Source organism: Lagopus muta, chromosome 17, assembly GCF_023343835.1.
Source record: "Lagopus muta isolate bLagMut1 chromosome 17, bLagMut1 primary, whole genome shotgun sequence".
Classification (NCBI taxonomy): Eukaryota; Metazoa; Chordata; class Aves; order Galliformes; family Phasianidae; genus Lagopus; species Lagopus muta.
The window spans coordinates 6,448,318-6,455,547 of NC_064449.1; the positions used below are offsets into that span (position 1 = coordinate 6,448,318).

The following is a 7,230-nucleotide window of genomic DNA, read 5'->3' on the forward strand; positions in this document are numbered from 1 at the left end:
AATTCAGTGTAAAAATAAGAGCAGGCACCCTCCTGCTAGCCAGCTGCCTGGAGCAAGACTGCAGAGCTGGACTGGATGATCTTAGAGACATTTTCCAACCTTGGTGACTCAGTCATCAGCACACACTTCCATGCTTTGACTTTTCTCACATCTCCCTTCATGCCAAGTCCTGCTTGGCCACAACATTCAGAAAATTAAGGTTCTTCAGCCCAGCGGAGCACCTCTCATGAACCTGGAGAGCAGGACTGCACGTGCATCTGTGTGTGCTCCTCTAAACGCTCAGGTGAATTACTGACATCCCATAAATGTATCTTTAGCTGCAGTGAGAAGAAAACAACCCTGTATTTTTCATGCTCTTTAATTTCTCATAGTTTCATTTTTAGGGCCCAACCCACATTTATTTACATAGTTGGTTATACAAGAAGAGGAAATGCTCAAGCTCTGTGTAATTAACTTTTATACAGTTCACACAGTTACGTTACATAAATCACTTTGTACAAATCTGAGACTGTCAGTCAGGGTTCAGGGATGTACGCACAGAGCCCCTCAGTCCTTCCCAAAGCTCAGCTGATGAGTTTCCCAGTGCTTTCAGGTTTTTTAAACTTCTTCTTCTTCTTCTTCGCCTTCTTCCATATTCTGCTGCTCATTTTCAGGAGTTTCAGGTGTCTCTATGGATGAATTTGTACAGAAAAGTGTAATTATTGCATTGATGTATTTGATTGCAGCAATGAGGAGAGCAACTAGAACGAGGGCAACGAGAACAGTGATTCCTATTGCAGTCCCAAAAGCTTTATTTTGGACAGCCTCTGCAATGGAGATCATGAGAGCTGGCGGAGGGCCACTGTCCACGCTGCCCCCGAGGCCATGGAACTGGCAGTCTGGTGGGGCCCAGCCAGCTTTGCAGTGGCAGTGTTCAAGGTTGTTACAAACCCCATTCCCCTTGCACAAAACCTTTGCATCACACTTGGTTCTGACGATGACATCTGTGCACGTTTTGTTAATGCAGATCTTCTTTGGACCACATTTGGTGCCGTCAATTCCTCCTCCGATATCAGGTGTATCTATGCTAGCATGGTGGGCTGTGCCCCAGCACCAATCCTCAGGCCCTGGAGTCTGAATGATGGTTTCAGACTTCTCCAGAAAGGCTGTCTTCTTTACATTCACGCACTGCAGCCTTCCACACAGAGCATTTTGGGGCTTACATTCCACAAAAGCAACTTCATTCCCATTGCCGCCACAGTTGCCAAATCGATCCCCTTTCATGTTCTGCTCTTTGAAGCAACTTTCTGGAGCACTCCGAGCTTCATCCCCAAAGACTTTTCTGCATAGTTTGTCATGGGATGCGCATTTCCCACGGTAGCAGTAACCATTGTCACCACAGGGCGTCCCGTCTTGCATGTGCAAATCCTCTGGACACCACTCGGAAGTCCCATTGCAATACTCAGGCAAGTCACACTCATCTACCTCTGGCCTGCACTTGTGCCCTGGAGGGTGAAAGTGGCACTTTTGACAGCACTGCCCAACAGAGCAGACAGCCCCAGGCTTCAACCTGCAATTCTGGAAGCAGCAAGGATTGCCTTGGCAGTGCTGCAGGCCCCCACAGTCACACTGCTCTCCCTCATCTATCACCTTGTTGCCACAGGTCTTAAAGTAGAACAATCTGTTGGGCTCGGGGATGTTGTTTAAGCAGTTGCCATCTCCTCTGTTGAGCAGGTCTAAATAGCTTTGAATGCTGCAGTTGCTGAAAGCCGTGGCACCGTCGATTGAACCTCCCGTCATGTAGCACTTGGCATTTCTACACCTGCACTCCTTTCTATCATGCTCCATCCCCAGGTTGTGACCCAGCTCGTGTGTAAAAATGGTTGCAAAGATCACAAAATCTTCTTGTATGTGAGATACAAGACCTGACTGGTAGCCGGGGTAGCAGATGCTGCCTACATACGCCAGCCCAACGGTGAGTCCAAAGTCTGTGTAAGTGAAAAGATGTGCAACGTCGTATTTGATCCTATGGGAAAGATACCTATTTCCCCAATCATTAAAATTGGTAAGAACTTCTTCTATATCTGGGCTGTACCTGATGAAGTTGCCACGCGTCCAGATCTCCAGCCCAATTAGGCAGATGCGGATCTTCAGAGGATAATAATGTATTTCTGATAAATTGATCGTATCTATAACCAGAAACATCACAGAGGTTTCATTGCTCCCTTGGAAGGTGAACAGCTGGTGGTCCACCACGACAAAGATCTCCACGTACCTGGTGTGCTGCAGCCTCTGATCCAAGCTTTGCTTCCCTAAGGGTTTTTTTGCCCCCAGCCAGCTTGGCTGCTTTCGCATGGCTATGTCTGTCAAGCCACATGCCGAGGACTTGTCCCAGCTCTCTCGTCGATAGAGGAGGTGCTGGAAGGTCAGGGAGCCCGGCACAGGCTCGATGCCGTAGCTCAGGTTCCCGATCCTCAGCTGTCCCCTCAGCCCCGCGCAGGTGCTCAGCGCTGCCGTGGAGCCGGGGCTGCCCTCCACGTAGCCCAGGTGGTGGCAGCCCTCAGGGACGTGGGGCTGCTCCACCACCCTCATCCCACGGGGGCTGTAGGTGATGAGCGGGAGGTTGTTCACCACCAGTCCTCGCATCTGCGTGAGGTGGACGATGCGGTTTTCGCCCTCTACCCTGATGACGTAGGACACCTCTCCCTGTGCTGACCTGCCTGCTGCCAGGACCAGTTTCCTCGGCCGGATGATCTCATGGACGGCGTAACCGGGCGGTGGGTGATGGCCGCCCACCTCAGGGAGGAGAAGAGCCCCCAGCACCACCCAGACCCGCAGCCTGAGGAGCAGTGCTGTCCCGGGGGCCTGGAACCATCTCACCACCTTCAAAATGGAGGTGAAGCACCTCACAAAGGCCACCCCTGTCACCAGCATCTCCATCTCCTCACCCTTAAAGCTCTCAGAGATGGCGCCTGGCTGCTCCCTTAAGAAGGTTCCGGAAAGGCCGCATCACTCCCGGCCGCCATGTTGTGATGTGGCAGCCTGCTCCCACAGCACTGCTCTCTAACGGCCCCTCCAACTTGAGCCGTTCTGTGCCTGATTCATTGCCTTGACTCCTTTGCCAGTCTGTAAACCTGTGGTCTCCAGCCCTCTTTATCACACAGCCCTATCGGTATAGGTTTCCTGAGAGCTCCTTCCCAACATACCCATATTTATTTATTTGTAAATTGTGTGCTTGCTCCGCTTCTAAAGCACCCCACATTGGAGACCCGTGCTGCAAACAGCACCCCCAGGGCACAGGTTGGGGTTACCCCTGCACAGCCAGCCTGTGCTTTTCATACACAGCTGAATGGGAACTGCTGAGTCCTGGCCTGAAGCACAGATTGAGCAGCTGGGGAAAGGACCAGGTCAGCCCTGGGAGCGCAGGTGGAGGCAATTCATGTGTGTGATCAGAAGGGCTGGAGGCTGCCTCTACCTCTCCTAGACCTCATTTAAGGCAGACTGCCACTGGGGAAGGATCTCTTTCTGCAGATCTCTCCCCTGTGAGCCTAGATCTTCAGAGATGGGTGAGCAGTCATTTTTTTTTTCCTTCCCTTATAACACCTTTCTGTGGGGTTTGTCCCTCTGTCATTACACATCTTGTATCACCTTTCCATTGCGTTGATCTTTCTGGTTGTTACACACTGGTACAAGCAAAGGCTCTGCCTCAGCCACCCTGGGATCCTCGTTGCTCCATGTATTGCTCACAGCGATGACTGCCTGTGCAAACCATCAGGATTTCAAATGAACCTGAGCCCTTCTGTCATTTTAGTCTTTTTTTTTTTTCCTACTGACATCTATCAAAACAATTTCATTTTGCTATCCTACAGAAAAGAAACTGAGCTTCCCAAACTGTACACTTCTATAGAATAAGTTTTAAATGAGTCCACTGCAGCTGTGTCAGGAGTCAGTGTCTGAGCCCAGCTGCTGCAGATCAAGTCCTATACTGGGGAGTTTTTACTCTCAGCTGGTTTGAATTCACTTTCTTCCTTCTCAGGATCCCCCTCTCTGGACTGACCTCGTCCAGCAGGCCTGCTCAACAGTCGGATTGACATAAACTTTCTGATGTATTCAATGGCAAGTGCTGCAAGTATCAGAACAGTGCCAGTCAGTATGGTAATCCTGACAATGGACTTAAAAAGCCCTTTTTTCGTGACTGGTGTTGGGCCGCTGTCGATGCTTCCTCCAAAGCCAGCATACTGGCAGAAGGGAGGTGCCCAGCCGTTGTCACAGTGACAGTTTCCTTTAGTGTTGCAAACGCCCTTTCCTCTGCAGGTTGTGTTGGCAGAGCAGTGGGATGCCAGGTACTTCTCCTCAGGGACACATGTCCGATTGATGCAGATCTTCTTCTTGCCGCACTGCGTGCCATCCTCAATGACTCCAGCATCTGAGGTATCCAGGCCCACGTGATACTCCGTGCCCCAGCACCAGGTATCGCCCACTGGGGTTTGGATGATGGTTGAGTGATCTGCCTGAGGCAGGTGTCTAACATTAGTACACTGCACCCTCCCACAAAGGACGTTTTCTAACTTACATTTCTGAAATTTGCTGTCTGTGCCATCTCCCCAGCAGTTGCCAAACCGATCCCCTTTTGTGTTCAGCTCCTCGAAACATTGTAGTGGTGCAGGTTGTGCTCTCTCACCAAAGATGTTCCGACACTGTAATGTGTGAGATCTGCATTTTCCTGAATAGCAGTATCCATCTGCAGCGCACGTGGTTCCGTCCTGCTTGGCCACATCCTCTGGGCAGTGCTCAGATGTCCCGTTGCAGTACTCGGGCAGGTCGCATGGATTGATGCTCTTCCTACACACTTCTCCTTCTGGAAGAAGCTTGCAATCCTTGCAGCACTGTCCAGAAGTGCAAATGGCTCCTTCCTTCTTTTGACAGGTATTGTCACAACAAGGGTCTGACTTACACTGTTCCTCTGAGCCACAGTCACATTCCTCCCTGTCCTCCAGGATACCATTCCCACAGCGCTGTGGTACAAATCTCCCTATAGATGATGGAATGTTATTCAGACATTTTCCTTGCCCTGATGCCATAAAATCAAAATAGTACTTTGTGCTGCAGTTGCTGAATCCATAGCTCACTGTGCTCTTTGGGTTCATGATGCATTTAGAGGCATTTCCACACCTGCAGTGTTCGTCATCGTGCTCCATGCCAAGGACATATCCTAACTCGTGAGCGACATGGACTGCAGTGTCAATGTAAGTCTGTTTTGCAAATGATACAACAGCAGAGGAGCGCTGTCTGTTGCATGCACTGGCAAAGTTTGATTCACCATCCGTGTGCAATGCTCTTGTACTGTGACTGAAGTCCAGCGAGGCAAACAGACACCCCACATCGTGCATGATGTGTGCAGGGCTATGCTGAATGCGCCAGTGATTGAAGCTGTGAAGGACCTGAGTTATGTTTTTGGTGATACTGATAGGGTTCTTCTCTGTCCAAATCTCCAGTACCGTTAATAACACGCGAAGGCGGACAGAGGAAAACAGTCCATCCACCAGATTGATTATTTCAATAACCTCTAGTGTCACATCTCTTATACTTGTGCCAAAGGAGTCAAACCCCTCTTTGTCCACCACCACCATGAGTTCCAAGTACCGTGTCCATCCCCAGGGCTGGAACTGCCTGGATGCTGTCCCGCGACCTGGAAATCGCCTGCCTCCTTGGAGTGTTTTGTAGATCACTGTCCCAGGAACTGCCACCTCCCTCTGCAGCAGAAGGTGCTCAAATGTGGAGGAAGCTGCCAGGGGCTCGATGCTGTAGCTCAAGCTTCCAATTTGCAGCAGTCCCCTGAGCCCAGAGCAGGTGGTCAGAGTCACCATGGAGTCCAGGATTCCTTCCACATAGCCATGGTAATAGCAATCTGCTAGCACACCGGGCTGCTCGATCATCACCTGTCCTTTGGAGTCACGAGTGAGTATAGGGAGGTTTTTAATTACAAAGTCTTTCTTCTGCCTGAGGTGAATGGTATAATTCACACCTTGAATGCTGATGAAGTAGGACGTGCTGCCCTGGCTGGCTCTGCCTGCCTTAGAGCCAGCTTTCTTTGGAGTTACTATCTCATAGGCTGCGTAGCCCCAGGTGGGCTGGGGGCTGCAGTCTGCACACAGCAGCAGGAGCCCCACAGACAGGAAGGAGAAGCCCAATACAATAAGAAACCTGCTGCCCATTGGGACATGCCTTGGCACAAGCCCTGGTTGTGTCCAGTTTGAAGCCATGGTTGTCAGCTGGAATGAAGGGCCCAGGGAGTGTCTGTTTGTCTGGCTCCTATTTGAATGCAAACATTCCATGGGGAGTACAGGCAACGGCAGGACCCTGGCATCAGCACAGGTAGGAGCAGCACCCCATTACGTACACCCCAAATACTGCATCCTGCTGGGGCTGACCCTGTTTGCTGAGAGTGCGATGAGCCAGTGCTGCTGTGGCAATTTGTTTAAAAGGGGATTAAGCATTCATCAGTGGAAAGGAATAGCAGATTACCAGGAAAACAATGAGGATTGGGTTGCTAATGGTTTCAGCTGCAGGGTGAGAGCCTGTAGTTCATGCTGACAGATATCTTTGCAGGGCACATCACTGAGTGCTTTATTGTTCAAGGGCAGTTTTTTTTTTGCTGGAAAGGGAGAGGCATATTTTGGGTCATGTACTCTTCTACATGTAGAAGACAGTCACAGAACTCTTGCAGCTGGTTTGGCTGCTTTAAATACTCCTGAATATTTGGGAATTGTTCTTTGCCTGAACCAAGGTCCACCAGTTTCTCCCCTCCTGGGTTCCCACCAGCTGCCAGCCCTGCCAGAAGTGCCTGCCCTGCTTCACCTGCAGTAAGGCATTGCTCCTGCCCCAGGAAATGCTTTTGTCAGAATGCAGCTGTTAGACTTCAAAAGGGGAAATGTCAAGAAGCACCAAGTGCTACCGCAGCAGCACAGAATAATTCATCCCTCCCTTCCCTGGAAGCTGTAGCTACCAGAAAAAAAACCTTTCCCCCAACGGGGTTAACGCGCAGCACGGCGGATGTCCTGCTGCCACCTGATGGCAGGCAGTGGTTAAAGCTTTTCAGAAGACATGAATTCACGGGCTGGGTAAAACCCTGTCTGTCTTCTCGTTCTCTCCTATCAGTGACACAAAACCAAAGCTCCACAGCACTGCTGCTAGGGCAGAGGGGACGTGGGGAAGCTCAGGGTGGCACCAGGAGCACGGTGATCCCTCCCC

The 7,230-nt window shown here is 50.6% G+C and overlaps 2 protein-coding genes across 2 annotated transcripts; both read right to left on the reverse strand.

The window, feature by feature from the left end:
* Positions 1-97: 97 nt before the first annotated feature.
* On the reverse strand, positions 98-2,999 carry LOC125701833 (disintegrin and metalloproteinase domain-containing protein 20-like). The gene has a single exon (XM_048964359.1). The coding sequence runs from the start codon at positions 2,917-2,919 to the stop codon at positions 598-600; it is 2,322 nt and encodes a 773-aa protein (XP_048820316.1). The 5' UTR covers positions 2,920-2,999; the 3' UTR covers positions 98-597.
* Positions 3,000-3,561: 562 nt separating this feature from the next.
* On the reverse strand, positions 3,562-7,149 carry LOC125701611 (disintegrin and metalloproteinase domain-containing protein 21-like). Its single transcript, XM_048963897.1, has one exon. The coding sequence runs from the start codon at positions 6,312-6,314 to the stop codon at positions 3,960-3,962; it is 2,355 nt and encodes a 784-aa protein (XP_048819854.1). The 5' UTR covers positions 6,315-7,149; the 3' UTR covers positions 3,562-3,959.
* Positions 7,150-7,230: the final 81 nt, after the last annotated feature.